This window comes from Loxodonta africana, chromosome 2 (genome assembly GCF_030014295.1).
Source record: "Loxodonta africana isolate mLoxAfr1 chromosome 2, mLoxAfr1.hap2, whole genome shotgun sequence".
In the NCBI taxonomy this organism is placed as follows: Eukaryota; Metazoa; Chordata; class Mammalia; order Proboscidea; family Elephantidae; genus Loxodonta; species Loxodonta africana.
In genome coordinates, this window is record NC_087343.1 from 215,205,387 (window position 1) to 215,220,384 (window position 14,998).

General features: G+C 44.0%; 1 protein-coding gene across 1 annotated transcript; it reads right to left on the minus strand.

The window, feature by feature from the left end:
- Window positions 1–7,563: 7,563 nt before the first annotated feature.
- On the minus strand, window positions 7,564–8,283 carry CLDN14 (claudin 14). The gene has a single exon (XM_003419013.1). The coding sequence runs from the start codon at window positions 8,281–8,283 to the stop codon at window positions 7,564–7,566; it is 720 nt and encodes a 239-aa protein (XP_003419061.1).
- Between the last annotated feature and the right edge of the window lie 6,715 nt (window positions 8,284–14,998).

A 14,998-nucleotide genomic window follows, 5' to 3' on the forward strand; every position in this document is an offset into this window, starting at 1 on the left:
TTCTTGGGGGTTGCTGTAAATCGTATTGATTTGGTGATTTGCTCTTGGACATTCTCTTTGTTGTTATAGAGGAATCCAACTGATTTTTGTATGTTTATCTCATATCCTGATACTCTGCTGAACTCTTCTATTAGTTTCAGTAGTTTTCTTGAGGATTCCTTAGGGTTGTCTGTGTCATCTGCAAATAGGGATAATTTTACCTCTTCCTTGCCCGTCTGGATGGCCTTTATTTCTTTATCTAGCCTAATTGCTCTGGCTAGGACTTGCAGCACAATGTTGAATAAGAGTGGTGATAAGGGAAATCCTTGTCTGGTTCTCCTTTTCAGGGGGAATGCTTTCAGAATCTGTCCATTTAGGATGATGTTGGCTGTTGGCTTTGTATAAATGCCCTCATTAAAAAAAAAAAAAAAATTTTTTTTTTTAATTATGTTGAGGAATTTTCTTTCTATTCCTATTTTGCTGAGAGTTTTTATCATGCATGGGTGTTGGACTTTGTCAAATACCTTTTCTGCATCAATTGATAAAATCATGTGATTCTTGTCTTTTGTTTTATTTATATGATGAATTACATTAACTGTTTTTCTAATGTTGAGCCATCCCTGCATACCTGGTATGAACCCACTTGGTCATAGTGAATTATTTTTTTGATATGTTGTTGAATTCTAATGGCTGGAATCTTGTCAAGGATTTTCGCATCTAAGTTCATGAGGGATATGGGTCTGTAATTTTCTTTTTTTTTTTGCAGTGTCTTTACCTGGTTTTGGTATCAGGATATGCTGGCTTCATAGAATGAGTTTGGGAGTATTCCGTCATTTTCTATGCTCTGAAATGCCTTTAGTAGTAGTGGTGTTAACTCTTCTCTGAAAGTTTGGTAGAACTCTGCAGTGGAGCCGTCCGGACCAGGGCTTTCTTTTGTTGGGAGTTTTTTGATTACCTTTTCAATCTCCTCTTTTGTTATGGGTCTATTTAGTTTGTGTTAGTTTAGGTAGGTAGTGTGTTTCTAGGAATTCATCTATTTCTTTTTAGGTTTTCAATTTTGTTATACAATTTTTCGTAGTAATCTGATATGATTCTTTTAATTTCAGTTGGGTCTGTTGTGATACTGCCCATCGCATTTCTTATTTGGGTTATTTGCTTCCTTTCCTGTTTTTCTGGCCAATGGTTTATCAATTTTGTTAATTTTTTCAAAGAACCAGCTTTCGGTCTTGTTAACTCTTTCAATTGTTTTTCTATTCTCTAATTCATTTAATTCTGTTCTAATTTTTATTATTTGTTTTCTTCTGGTGTCTGAGGGTTTCTTTTGTGGTCTCTTTCTATTTGTCCAAGTTGTAGGGATACTTCTTTGATTTTGGCCCTTTCTTCTTTTTGTGTGTGTGCATTTATTGATACCAACTGACCTCTGAGCACCGCTTTTGCTGTGTCCCAAAGGTTCTGATAGGAAGCTTTTTCATTCTCATTGGATTCTATGAATTTCTTTATTCCATCCTCAATGTCTTCTATAACCCAGTCATTTTTGAGCAGGGTATTGTTCAGTTTCCAAATATGTGGTTTCTTTTCCCTGGTTTTTCTGTTATTGATTTCTGCTTTTATGCCCTTATGGTCAGAGAAGATGCTTTGTAATATTTCGATGTTTTGGATTCTGCAAAGGCTTGCTTTATGACCTAATATGTGTTCTATCCTACAGAATGTTCAATGTGCACTAGAAAAGAAAGTATGTTTTGCAGCTGTTGGGTGGAGTATTCTGTATATGTCTATGAGGTGAAGTTGGTTGATTTTGGCATTTAGTTCTTCCATGTCTTTATTGGGCTTCTTTCTGGATGTCCTGTCCTTCACTGAAAGTGGTGCGTTGAAGTCTTCTGCTGTAATTGTGGAGCTGTCTATCTCACTTTTCAATGCTGTTAGAGTTTTTTTTTTATGTATCTTGGAGCCCTGTCATTGGGTGCGTAAGTATTCAATATGGTTATATCTTCCTGGTAAATTGTCCCTTTGATCATTATAAAGTGTCCTTCCTTATCCTTTGTGGTGGATTTAACATTAAAGCCTATTTTGTCAGAAATTAATATTGCCACTCCTGTTTTTTTTTTTGATTGTTGTTTGCTTGATGCATTTTTTTCCATCCTTTGAGTTTCAATTTGTTTGTGTCTCTAAGTTTAAGGTGTGTCTCTTGTAGGCAGCATATAGCTGGATTATGTTTTTTTATCCAATCTGCAGCTCTCTGTCTCTTTATTGGTGCATTTAGTCCATTTACATTCAGTGTAATTATAGATAGGTGTGAGTTTAGTGCTGTTATTTTGATGTCTTTTTTCTGTGTTGTAGACAGTTTCATATTTCTACTTACTTTTTTGTGCTGAGAAGTTTTGTTTTCTTTGTAAATTGTGTGTTCCTCTTTTTCATTATAGTTAATTTTGTTTTTGCTGAGTCTATGTTTATCTTGGTTTTTATTTGGAATATGGGATTATTAGTCTTCTTTGAGGTTACTTTAATATTTAGCCTTATTTTTCTAAGTATAAGCCTAACCTGTATGTCCCTCTATTGCCTTGATTTCCTCTCCCTATGGAAGATCTATGCCTACTTTCCCTCTTTATTTCTTATTGTCACCTTTTACATAATAACATCAGTGATTCCCTGTTTTGAGAGCTTTTATTTTTTAATCTTGTTTTATTTTTGTGATTTCCCCATCTGAGTTGATATCAGGATGCTCTGTTCTGTGTCCTAGTGTTGTGTTGATATTTGATATCATTGATTTGTAATCAGAGAATTCCCTTTAGTATCTCTTGTAGTTTTGGTCTGGTTTTTGCAAATTCACTAAGCTTGTGTTTATCTGTAAAAGACTTAATTTTGCCTTCATATTTGAGAGACAGTTTTTCTGGATATATGATTCTTGGCTGGCAATTTTTCTCCTTCAATATTGTATTTATGCATCCCATTGCCTTCTTGCCTGCATGGTTTCTGCCAAGTAGTCGAAACTTATTCTTAGGATTCTTCTTTGTAGGTGACTTTTAGCTTATCCCTGGCTGCTCTTAAAATTTTCTGTTTATCTTTGGTTTTGGCAAGTTTGATGTCCCTAGTTTCAAAGACTACAGCTTTCAGTATGGATTATGCCTCAACATAAAGAGAACAAAAATCCTCACAACTGTACCAATAAACAACACCATGATAAGCAGTGAAAAGATCGAAGTTGTCAAGGATTTCCTTTCACTTGGATCTATAATCAACACCCATGGAAGTAGCAGTCAAGGAATCAAACAATGCATTGCATTGGACAAATCTGATGCAAAAGATATCTTTAAAGTGTTAAAAAGCAAAGATGCCACTTTAAGGACTAAAGTGTGCCTGACCCAAGCCATGGTGTTTTCAGTTGCCTCATATGCATGTGAAAGCTGGATGATGAATAAGGAAGACTGAAGAAGAATTGATGCCTTTGAGTTATGGTGTCGATGAAGGCTGTTTAATATACCATGGACTGCTAAAAGAAGGAACAAATCTGTCCTGAAAGAAGTACAGCCAGAATGGTCCTTAGAAGTGAGGATGGCAAGACTGCATCTCACATACTTTGGACATGTTATCTGGAGGGACCTGTCACCAGAGAAGGACATTGTCATGGATTGAATCATACCCCCCTAAAATATCTGTCAACTTGACTAGGTCATGATTCCCAGTATTCTGTGATAGTCCAACATTTTGTCATCTGATGTGATTTTCCTATGTCTTATAAATCCTCTCTCTACAATGTTGATGAGATGGGATTTTTTTATGTTAATGAGGCAGAACTCAATCTACAAGATTGGATTGTGTCTTGAGCCTATCTTTTTGAGATATAAAAGAGTAGTGAGCAGAGAGAAAGGGGGACCTCACACCACCAAGAACGAAGCGCCAGGTGCATAGCATGTCCTTTGGACCCAGGGTCCCTGTGCTGAGAAGATCCTCAACTAGGAGAAGATTCCCCCAAGCCAACAGAGAAAGAAAGCCTTCCCCTGGAGCTGCCATCCTGAGTTCAGACGTCTAGCCTCCTAGACTTGAGAGAATAAATTTCTCTTTGTTAAAACCATCCACTTGTGGTATTTCTGTTATAGCAGTGCTAGATGTCAAGACAGACATCATGCCTGGTAAAGTAGAGGGTCTGTGAAAAAGAGGAAGACCTTCAAAGAGATGGATTGACACAGTGGCTACAACAATGGACTCAAGCATAACAACCATTATAAGGATGGCGCAGGACTGGGCAGTGTTTTGTTCTGTTGTACATAGGGTTGCTATGAGTCAACATCGCCTTGATGGCACCTAACAACAACAACAACGATTCAACTTTTGAATGAGTGGTGGTTTTCAAAATGGTTCCATTTAGGGCAACCATGGTAGACAGGAAGGCAGGATTCTCTGGAAGATCTCAGAGGCCTTTGTTTCCAAAAGGCTGGACCCATGAAAGCAGTTAGGATGTGCTGTGCAAGAGGGGACTGGTGGGGTGCCTTAAGGCCCCATCTCAGGAGGTGGCTTCCTAGAGTGTGGGCCTGGGACAAAAGTTATTTTTCTCCAGGGCTCTGCAGGGAGGAAAATTCCAGAGTCTGCTTGCATGCAGAGGGGCCAGGGCACAAGATGGAGAACTGTGGGGATGGATGGGCTGTGGTCTGGGAAGAGCTTTGGGAGGTGCTGGGCCATGAAGGCAGCAGGCAGTCAGTGGGTAACCAGGGCGACCTGAGGACTGAAGAGCTGTCCCTCATCCCCTCCTTGAATCTAGTGCCTTTTAGTGCTAGGGGCCTGATTCCTCCTAAAGGCAGAGAGAGGGAACCAGAAAGCATGGCTGACTTTAGATTTCTCTGTCTCAGAGCCATACTTGATTTGATTTATAGAAACAAGGAAATGTGGCATTTCTCATCCCATGTGGGTCCTGGAGTCATTTATACCCAGAACAATGGTTCCCTGAAAAGCTTCAGCATCTAACTTCTAGTTCTTTTTTATTCTGAAACTTGGGGTTGTATGTTGTACCTCCAAATGGAGACCATACTTTTGTCAAGACAGTTTTGGTTAAGACCTTCTACCCCTGAAGGTTTGGGCGGAAACAGGCATCTACCTGAAGGCCATGGTTGTAAGAAGGCAAATGTTGGAGCTTGGAGGATCTGAGTTGCTCTTTTTTGGAGTGAGAAAAGAAAAAGAGCAAAAGGGAAACTGGGTGCTGAATTCTTACACCCTGTTACCTGAGTGAGGGAAATCAACTTCTCATGTGGGTCAACTTCTGTTTTTAGTCCGCCAACTGTAGGACAGAGCCATCATGTGTCTCTTCCTGAGTGTCACTTCCTGTTTTCTATGGGGAGTCAAACTTGTACCTCTGGGCCTCATGTCATGTTTCCTCTGACTCATCCAGGGCCCAGTTAACAGAAGCTCTGTGGAGTGATGGTTCTAGAAAGGGGTAAATATGTCAGCAAAACAATTCACTTAATGGTTTGAATATAGTCTAGACATAAAAGTAATTAGACTACCAAGCCATGTCTATTGCCTACCTCTCTGGATTTGAACCCTGGGTTTGGGGTCTTTTACCCACTAGCTCTGTGACTCTGGGCGAACAGCTTATTGGTGCTTCAGTTTCCTCCTTTGTAAAACTGAGTTAAGTGTTTATCTCATAGAGTTGCTATGAGGATCAAATCAGTGAATGAAAAGCATGCCTGTATATAGTAAGTGCTCAATAAATTTTAACTGCTGTTATTATTAGTCTTTCACCTGAGCAGGAGAGGAGTATGTATTTCATTTTCATTTTTAAAATTGAGGTGAAATTCACATGACATGAAATTAACCATTTTCAACTGTTCAGTGGCATTTAGGGCATTCAGATTCTATACAGCCATTACCTATTTTTAGTTCCAGACCATTTTCATCACCCTAAAAGGAAACTCCACATCCATTAAGCTGTCACCTACTCCCCATCTCCCTCCTCCCCCCAGCCCCTGGCAAGTACCAATCTACTTTCTGTCTCTATGGATTTACCTCTTCTGATTATTTTATATACATGGATTCATACAATATGTCATTTTTGTGTCTGCTTTCTTCCGCTAAGCATAAGGTTTTTGAGGTTCATCCACGTTGTAGCATCTGTCAGCACTTCATTCTTTTTTTATGGCCAAGTAATATTCCATTGCAGGCACTCATCCATTTACGGACGCTTGGGTTGTTTTCCACCTTTTGGCTATTATGAATAGGACTGCTATGAACATGCATCTGCATGGATTTGCTTGAGTACCTGTGTTCTACTCTTTGAGTATACACCTAGGAGTGGAATGGATGCATTTTACCTGAGTAGTAACTTTGGAGAAAGAGTTTGAAAAAGTTACTTTAGTTGTTCTTCAATCTGTAATAGGTTTATTAACTAGAACAATTTACTAAACACATCTGGACTGTGACCATCACTTTTAAGGACTGAGAGAGTATCATTCCATTTTTAGAAGGTTTTACTTCTTTTCTTTATGGATTCATACTTACATGGTTTTTATAATTTAAAAAGCAGATTAAATTTGCCTGTTTCACCAAAAATACATGATGGCCTTTCTTATCTAAAACCCTAACCTAAAGAGGATAGAAGATTCCAACCCTCCTAGCTTTTTTTGGGTCAGATGAAAACCCTATAGAGCACAGTTCTACTCTGACACACATGGGGTCGCCATGAGTCGGAGTCCACACAAGGGAGGATGACTGGTTATTTTTGGTACCAGCTCAGATGGAAGCTGGGGATGTTCACCACAGATGAGAAACCAGGGAATTGCTGCTGGGGCGCTGGGGTGTGTGTGGGGTGAGCAGACTCCTAACTGGGCTTCTTGCCAGTGCCTAGAGAGCCAACCAGTCGGGCATGTTTTGCTTTGTCTTTTTTTCCTCCTTTTATTTCCTTACCAGTGAGGCTAATTGCTCACTAGTAGAAAATGACATTGTCCTTATTTTGTAATTTATGACAACTGTTTTTCCCAGGGGAGCCTTGCCCTCCTGGCTCTGGGTTTAAGCCAAGATACAAGACTGCTTTTTGTGGGTGTTGCCCAGGCATCTTAGAGTTCCCCTCCCCCGCTCCCGGATTTTCCCATCAAGCCCTGGGGTGGCCGCTCCCGGAGCCTCAGGACCCCATTGGGCTCATGGTCAGTGCCTTCTGCCCGGCTCACCACCTCTGACCCAAGACAGGGTTTTCACAGTGATTGTCAGCACCTTGTGGACAGAATGACAGCCTGGAAACAAAAATTAGCACTACCCATTACAGAAACATCCTTGTCCAAAAGGTTTATTCCTGCACGGCAAACAAAGGCCCCATGGCCAACTCCCCAAGTTGCTTTTTTTATTAAGCGTTATTAAATCACCCACATAAATACATATAATAAATAAAAAAAAAAAACAGAAAAGGTGACTTTTTTTTTTTTTTTTTGGTCTTTGGTATATCCCGCTTTGTCCTCTTCTCATTTTACCCTCCTCCCCTGTTTGTAAGCATGCTTCGCCATGTTTACACCATTTCCTTTCCAGAAGTAAACTTGGTGCGAGAGCACTTAATTAACATTGATTAACAGTCTTGCGTCCTGGCGCCTCCTGGTGGCCTTTGGGGACTCACACATAGTCGTTCAGCCTGTACCCGCTGTGCGATGCAGAGGTCACAGAGGGGGCCCGGTTGTCCTTGTAGGCGGCCGGCGGCCGGTATGCGGGCGCGGTGGCTGCAGTAGCCGTGGCGGCTCTGGGCTGTGCCTGGTAGGGCCTGTAGGGCGTCTCGTCCTGGCAGGACAGACAAAGCAGCGTGCCGCCGATGATGGAGAGGGAGGAGGAGATGAAGCCGAGGTACAGGGCCTGCCCGATCTCGAACTTCATGCCACTGGGCAGCAACGGGTTGTAGAAGTTCTGCACCACGTCATTGGTGGTCCAGGAGACCGCCGCCATGCACAGGAGGCCGGCCAGAATGAAGAGGGAGCCCCCGAGGATGGCGAAGGTGGTCTTGGCGGGCGTGCCCTTGGCACACTTGGTGCACTTCATGCCGATGACGGCGCAGGCGCAGGCCATGCCCGAGAGCAGGCAAGAGATGACCATGAGCGCCCTGGCGGCCTGCAGGTCTCGGGGCAGCGCCAGCAGGGACCGGTAGACCTGGCACTGGTAGATGCCGGTGCTGTGCCACACACACTCCATCCATAGTCCCTTCAGGTAGGACACGGCCGTCAGGATGTTGGTGCCCACGTGCGCCGTCCTGCGCCAGTGCGGCAGAATGGTCGTGATCAGCGTGCCCACCAGGCCCAGGAAGCTGAGCAGGAAGCCCAGGAGCTGGACGGCCGTGCTGGCCATGGTCCCTGCTGGACGGTCCTCAGGGTGCTGAGGCTGCTGTCTTTCTCAGGCGCCGGCAGGAGTCCTAATAAAGCAGAGAGAGGCGGGAGCGGGGAGAAAAAGGAAATGGGTTAAATATTATCTCGATGCATTTATTTCTGCCACTGAAACTGAGTTTTCCATAGGCAATTAGTAGGGCGATTAACTTTTTTTTTTTTAAGCAGTTTCTGAGAATTCTTTGGGTAAGAAAATAAGCTGGTCTCTTTGCTAAGATCTTTCCCGGAAGCCAGAACCAGAGGAAAGACAGCAGAAATTCTGCCCTCTGCTCTCGTCCAGGACCTTAGGGAAGGGCACTCCACAGACTTCTCATTGCTCTCAGCACTTAATAACCAAGTGTCTAACCTCAAACACATCAGCTTCGGTCTGGTTTTGTTTGGTTTGGTCAGTAGTCACTTGGCTGTTAAATCAACAAGTCTCATTCATGCCGAAGAGAACAGACAAGGGTTAAGAGTGCCCTGGTTACAACTTAGGAAACACCTTTGGGTCCTGTTAGGATGAAAGTTTTCCTGAAAGTGGGCAACTTCCCCACGTGCCTGTGTTGTTGATGTTAGCTGCTGTCAAGTGGCCTCCGACTCACGGTGACCCCATGTACAATGGAATGAAATGCTGCCTGGCCCTGTGCTATTCCCAGGACTGGTTGTGGATCGGACCATTGAGATCCATAGGGCTTTCAGTAATTGATTTTCGAAAGATCACCGGGCCTTTCTTCCTAGTCTATCTTAGCCTGGAAGCTCCACTGAAACCTGCTCAGCTTCACAGCAATGCACAAGCCTCCACTGACAGACGATGGTGGCTGCACATGAAGTTCATTGGCTGGGAATCAAACCCGGTTCTCTTGCGTGGAAGGTGAGAATTCTACCACTGAACCAGGCAGGGAGGGGCTTAATACCCATAGGCAGGTTAGAGGCTGGCTTTCAGAATTCCAGAGCTACATGTGACCTTAGAGATTGTCTACTGATGCCACAGGGCAGGAATTACCAAGGTCACCAGCTCCTTAAGTGCTGTGGCCAGCACCACAAACCTGCTCCCTCAGCTCTGGGCATGGTGCCTCCCCTCACTCCTCCCTGCTCCATTTCCCCAGCCTGATGATCTGTGAGACTGCAATTAGAAGATCCAGAGGGCTGGGCTTTGTTACAAGGCAAATGGCTGACAGCTGGCTTTCAGGAATACAGGGATCCCGAGCCATTTCAGAAGGTTTTTAAGAAAAAATTCTGGCCATAGCAAAATCCAGAACACTTCTTGGGGAAAAAGACCCAGCGGATACTCAGGACATATTGGAAGGAGAGTAGGAGGAAGAAAGGGAGGGAAGGAGGGAGAGAGGGAGGAGGAGAAAAATAAATGAAGGAAGGGACGGAAGAAGAAAAAAAATACCAGACTGGACACCCCAGCTCCTCTCTGCTGCTGGGCCCGAGTAAATAACAAAAGGCAGAAAATTGAGACTCTTGGCCCCGTCCCAGTCCTTGGGTGGCCCAACCTGTTAAGTGCTCGGCTACTACCCAAAAGGTTGGTGGTTCCATCCCACCAGAGGTGCTTCAAAGGAAGTCCTGGATATCCGCTTCTGAAAGGTCACAGTCATTGAAAACCCTGTGGAGCACAATTCTACTCTGTACATATGGGACCACCATGAGTCGGAATCAACTGGAAGGCAACTGGTTTGGTTTTTGGTTTGGTCCCTTTCCTGGCACCGCCCCACCCTCTGAGAGACATGGGGTCTCTCTGGGGTTCAGCGCCCTCCTCTTCACAGCAAGGTGCCTTGTGGTTCTGAAGGGAGAAAAGGGAAGCTTCTCTGCTGACAAGGCCAAGAATTTAGCAGGCAAAATCTGCCTCTTCCTTCTTCTACACAGCAGGGGAACGTCGTCTTTCAGCACATGAAGGATGCCAGAGCGACAGAGCCCCCAGCCAAGGCTGGCAGCCGTCTCCAAGGCAACGCAGATGCTCACTGCGAGCTGCTTAGGGGTTCCTCAGGCCTTCTTGCCTTTAATCCCGGCACGTTATTAAGAAATCCCCGATTAGATGTAAATCACGAGGAAGGATTTGTTAGTAACCAGCAGCTGACTTTTCCATGGGGCCTCTTCTATCACAGTGCTGGGTTTTGAACAACATACTGGGCTTAAAGTTCTTAGCACTGTATCATTCGTTCTGTCTTGGTTTAACAAAACAAAGCAACAAAAATAGATGAAAATGACGCAGTGCCTCACAGGGCACGTAGCCATCTGGAGGAGTGTCCAGGTGGGAGTTTTAGCTGATGTTTTAAATTATCACTTGTTTACGTCACGTCACACACACTATATATTTGATTGCTACGTGCCCCTTGATGTGAAGTGGGCTTTCCTCCCTCCACTCAGCAAGTGCCCCTCTATCCAGGCACTGGGCTCAGTGCTGGGGGGACTGTCATAACCCCTGACTCCTAGAGAAGGGCCAGGGCCAGCTTTCTGTGGTCACTGCCATGGAGGAGGGGGGACCCCACAGAGAACACCAAGGCCAAAAGTGACCTTTATGATAGGTGGCTGGGACTTCATACTGGGAGCCCAAGCAGAGCCAACAGTGCCAGCTGCATTCATTGGGCTAAGGCGTGCTGAACGCTGACGTGTATTACCCAGTTTATTCCCACAGCAGCCCGATGGAGCAGCTACTACCATCCCATTTTACAGGCAGGTAAATTGGGTGCAGGGGATGAAAGCTCTATGCCTGACCTGCTGTCTTAGTTATGTAGTGCTGCTTTAGCAGAAATACTACACGTGGATGGCTTTAACAAAGAAAAATTTATTCTTTCACAGTTTAGCAGGCTACAAGTCTGAATTCAGGGCGTCAGCTCCAAGGGGAATGCTTTCACTCTCTGTCGGTTCTGGGGAAAGGCCTTTGTCATCAATCTTCCCCTGGTCTAGGAGCTACTCCGTACAGTAGCCCCAGGTCCAAAGGACGTGCTCTGCTCCTGGCACTGCTTTCGTGGTGGTATGAGGTCCCCAGCTTTCTGCTTGCTTCCCTTTCCTTTTATCTCTTCTAAGATAAAAGGTGATGCAGGGAAACTCCCTTTACATTGGATCAGGGATGTGACCTTCGTAAGGGTGTTACATCCCACCCTAATCCTCTTTAACATAATCTAATCTTGCCTCATTAACCACAGGCAGAGATTAGGATTTATAACACATAAGAAAATTACAATCAGAAAATGGAGGACAACCACACAGTACTGGGAGTCACAGCCTAGCCAAATGGATACACATATTTTTGGGGGACACAATTCAATCCATGACGCCTGCCTGGTATTTTCCCTGGTTTAGTTCTTCCTTTAAGCACCACCTTCCTCAACTAAATAGGACTGAAGTTAGTACAAGGGCTTGTTCTTTTTAGCTGCCGTCTAGTTGGCTCTGACTCCTGGTGACTCCACATACAATGTTGCCTGGATACTGCTCCATCTTCACAATCGTTGGTATGCTCAAGCCTATTGCTGCAGCCACTGTGTATTTTGAGTGCCTCCCAATTTAGGGGGCTCATCTTCTAGCCCTACATAGGAAAATATTCTGTTGTGATCCACAGGGTTCTCATCGGCTGATTTTCGGACGTAGATCACCAGGCCCTTCTTTCTAGTCTGTCTTAGTCTGGAAACTTTGGTGAAACCTGCCTGCCATGGGTGACCCTACTGGTATATGACATACCCGGAGCATAGCTTCCAGCATCATATCAACACGAAAGCCGCCACAGTATGACAAACTGACAGACGGGTGGGTAGTGGGGCAGGAGGGCTTAGGTGGTGTAATGAACATATTCTGGGGAGTTAAATCTCCTTCCCCAAAGACACCCTGGAACAGTGGCCTTGATGCTTTTGCAGTGGTTTAAGTAGCCAGCCTGACCATTCCGGCTTGCCAGGGACTGAGGGGTTTCCTGGGACACCAGACATTCAGTCCCAGGCATACCAGGATGATAGGCTGTGGAAATCTCAGAATGGCCTCTTCACTCCCTCCCAGCCTGGTTCTGAGGCTGCTTCCAAGCTGATGGCCGCACAGCCTCTCCTGGTCCAGGGGCCCTGTGGGCTTCTCCCAGCTCTTCCTTGTTAAGGTCAACCATTAAGTATTGTTGTTGTTAGGTGCTGTCGAGTCACTTCTGACTCATAGCTACCTTACGTACAGCAGAACAAAACACAGCCCGATCCTGCACCATCCTCACAATCGTTGCTATGTTTGAGCCCATTGTTGCAGCCACTGCGTCAATCCATCTCGTTGAGGGTCTTTCTTTAGCTGACCCTCTACTTTACCAAGCTTGCTGTCGTTTTCTAGGGACTGGTCCCTCCTGACATGTCCAAAGTGTGTGAGATGAAGTCTCATCATCCTTACTTCTAAGGAGCATTCTGGTTGTACTTCCTCCAAGACAGATTTGTTTGTTATTCTGGCAGTCCGTGGTATATTCAATATTCTTTGCCAACACCGTAATTCAAAGGGATCAATTCTTCTTTGGTCTTCCTTATTCATTGTCCAGCTTTCGCATGCATATGAGGTGATTGAAAACACCATGGCTTGGGTCAGGCACACCTTGGCCCTCAAAGTGGTATCTTTGCTTTTCAACACTTTAAAGTGGTATTCTGTACCAGATTTACCCAATGCAATGTGTCATTTGATTTCTCGGTTGCTGCTTCTATGAGTGTTAATTATGGATCCGAGTAAAATGAAATCATTGAGAGCTTCAATATTTTCTCTGTCATGATGTTGCTTATTGATCCAATTGTGAGGATTTTTGTTTTCTTTTTGTTGAGGTGTAATCCATACTGACAGCTGCTGTCTTTGATCTTCATCAGCGAGTGGTTCAAGTCCTCTTAACTTGCAGCAAGCAAGGTTGTATCATCTGCATATCGCAGGTTGCTAATGAGTCTTCCTCCAATTCTGATGCCCCGTTCTTCATATAGTTCAGCTTCTCGGATTATTTGCTCAGCATACAGATTGAATAGGTATGGTGAAAGAATACAACCCTGACGCACACCTTTCCTGACTTTAAATCACACAGTATTCCCTTGTTTTGTTTGAAAGGCTGCCTCTTGGTCTACGTACAGGTTCTGCATGAGTGCAAGTAAGTGGTCTGGAATTCCCATTCTTTGCAATGTTATCCATAATTTATTATGATCCACACAGTTGAATACTGTTACAGTTGATAAAAGACAGGTAAACATCTTTCTGTTATTCTCTGCTTTCCACCAAGATCCATCGGACATTAGCAATTATATCCCTGGCTTGAATTTCTGGTAGTTCCCTGTCAATGCTCTGCCGCAACCACTTTTGAATTATCGTCAGCAAAATATTACTTGTGTGTGATTTAATGCTATCGTTAGATAACTTGCATGTTTGGTTGGATCACCTTTCTTTGGAATGGGTGCATATATAGATCTCTTCCAGTTGGTAGTTGTCTTCCAAATTTCTTGGCATAGAGGAGTGAGTACTTCCAGCCCTGCATCTGTTTGTTGAAACATCTCAATCGGTATTCTGTCAATTCCTGGAGCCTTGTTTTTCACCGATGCCTTCAGTGCAGCTTGACTTCTTCCTTCATTATATTGGTTCTTGATCATATGCTGTCTCCTGAAATGGTTGAATGTTAACCAATTCTTTTTGATACAGTGATTCTGTGTATTCCTTTCACCTTCTTTCGATGCTTCCTGTGTTGTTCAATATTTTGCCCATAGAATCCTTCAATATTGCAAATTCAGGCTTGAATTTTTTTTCAATCCTTTTCGTATAGCTGACCCTAAAGAATGTGGCATAAAAACTAAGCCTGCTTGATCCATTAGTCTAGGGAAGGGGACCAGAAGTTTATTGGAGGTCTAAATATTTAAGAAGGAGCCCTGGTGGTGCAGTGGTTAAAGCGCTTGGTTCAAACCTAACAGCCACTCCGTGGTAGAAAGATGTGGCTGTCTGCTTCAGTAAAGATTACAGCCTTGAAAACCCTACAGAACATTTCTACTCTGTGCGATAGGGTCACTAGGTGTTGGAATCCATTCGGTGCCAGTGGGTTTTTAAAATATTTATGGAGAGCAATGACTACTAATTTTAGAAACCATTAGGTGGGCAGTGGGTTTTTAAAACAGTTATGGAGAGCAATGACTGCTAATTTTAGAAACCATTAGGTTGCTATTTTTAAACTTGTATGTGCTAATTTAAGAAGAGAGTGTTAATGAGCTCCCAACTCCCAGACACAAGCTCCCTCCTCCCCCCTTAGCTACCAGCAGCTGCTACTGACCTTAGGTAATAATTCAACTTCTCTGCAACCACTTTCCACTTTGGGGCCATTTGGTGTGTTGTTGTTGAATTTTACCTGATCCCTGTGATATTGGAAAGTAGTGATAGTTAAAGAAATCCTCCGACCCTCTGTGTTCAGGAAAATGGCTCCCTGCCAAGAACCACCCTTCGCATACATATGACTTAGATCAGACCCACGGACACCCCCTGGTTTATCTCTGACAAGGCTAGGTACAGACTCTCCAAATTCTCGTTCCTGGCCTCATAAATGAGTAACCGAATTGTTGTCCCCACTGACCAATCAGAAACCAAGTGCCTGTTCGCCAAATTTTGATTATGTAAACTTCTTTCTTTCCCCTAAATCCCTGAACTTTGGCCCACCTGCAGCCTGAGCCAACATCGAACAAAAACAAAATAGTTGCTGTGGAATCGATTCTGACTCATGGCAGCCACATGTG